We start from the raw sequence: 1,082 nt of genomic DNA on the forward strand, positions 1-1,082 counted from the left end.
CTCTCTCTCTCTCTCTCTCTCTCTCTCTCTCTCTCTCTCTCTCTCTCTCTCACTGGGACACAGTACCCAACAACTACAGCTTAAAAGGGGAAATGTTTATTTTGGCTCACAGTTTGCAGAGGTTTCATCCACAGCTGGCTGACCCTGGGGCAAGGTAGTGTGGCAGAGGGGCCTGGCAGAGGAGGCTCTCAGGGAGCAGAGAACAGTGGAGGAGTAGGGAGAGAGAGTGACCCTTCCAGGCCACAAGTCCTGTATCCCTCCTTCTCCAGCCAGGCTTCACCTGCCAACATCACAACAAGCTATAAACCAAGACATGGACTAATCCACCAGTGATATCATGCTCCCATGGTCCTATGACTCCCGAAAGGCCCCACCTGTGAGTGTATGGGCTTTGGGGGGACATCTAGGTATAAACTATGTCAGTGACTAAGTCTTTGTGTCCTTTGAGTAGAGATAAAATGGATTTTTCCTATAGGATATGTAATTTAAACTAGTCATAACAACTTCCTAGACGCTTTCTTAGCAGCAACATGGAGGAATCCTGTGGCATAGATGAGCCGGTTTCCAGGGAGGCGGCGTCTGTGGCAAATGCTCTCTCTCTCCCAGCGGAGTCTTATGGCAACGATCCAGATATTGAGATGGCCTGGGCTATGAGAGCAATGCAGCATGCTGAAGTGAACGATAAGCTGATTTCATCAGTTGACCGACAGTTCCTGAAACTCACAAAAGTGGATGATCAGATCTACTCTGAATTTCGGGAGCATTTTGAGAAACTCAAAGTAGATGTGTTGGACCCAGAAGAACTCAAATCAGAATCAGCTAAAGAGAAGTGGAGGCCATTCTGCCTCAAGTTTGGCGATATTGTAGAAGACTACAACTACGGTACTTTGCTGTGACTGGATTGTTCTCAGGGCTACACAGAGGAAAATACAGTCTTTGCCCCCAGGATACAGTTTTTTGCCATTGAAATTGCTCGGAATCGAGAAGGCTATAACAAAGCAGTTTATATCACCATTCGTGACAAAGAAGGCATGAAGGGAGCCAGTGGAGGAGAGCACGGAAGAAAGGAAGAAGCTGATGGT

General features: G+C 47.4%; 1 protein-coding gene across 1 annotated transcript in view; it reads left to right on the top strand.

Moving 5' to 3' along the window:
* The first annotated feature begins 521 nt into the window (after nucleotides 1-521).
* LOC101592320 (protein PBDC1-like) overlaps nucleotides 522-1,082 on the top strand; it is a 1,195-nt gene continuing 634 nt past the window's right edge. The window contains 1 exon segment of the mRNA XM_012515478.2: nucleotides 522-1,080. Coding sequence (XP_012370932.1) covers nucleotides 531-1,080 — 550 coding nt within the window. The 5' untranslated portion in view covers nucleotides 522-530.

Source organism: Octodon degus, unplaced genomic scaffold, assembly GCF_000260255.1.
Source record: "Octodon degus isolate 3935 unplaced genomic scaffold, OctDeg1.0 scaffold00065, whole genome shotgun sequence".
Taxonomy (NCBI): domain Eukaryota; kingdom Metazoa; phylum Chordata; class Mammalia; order Rodentia; family Octodontidae; genus Octodon; species Octodon degus.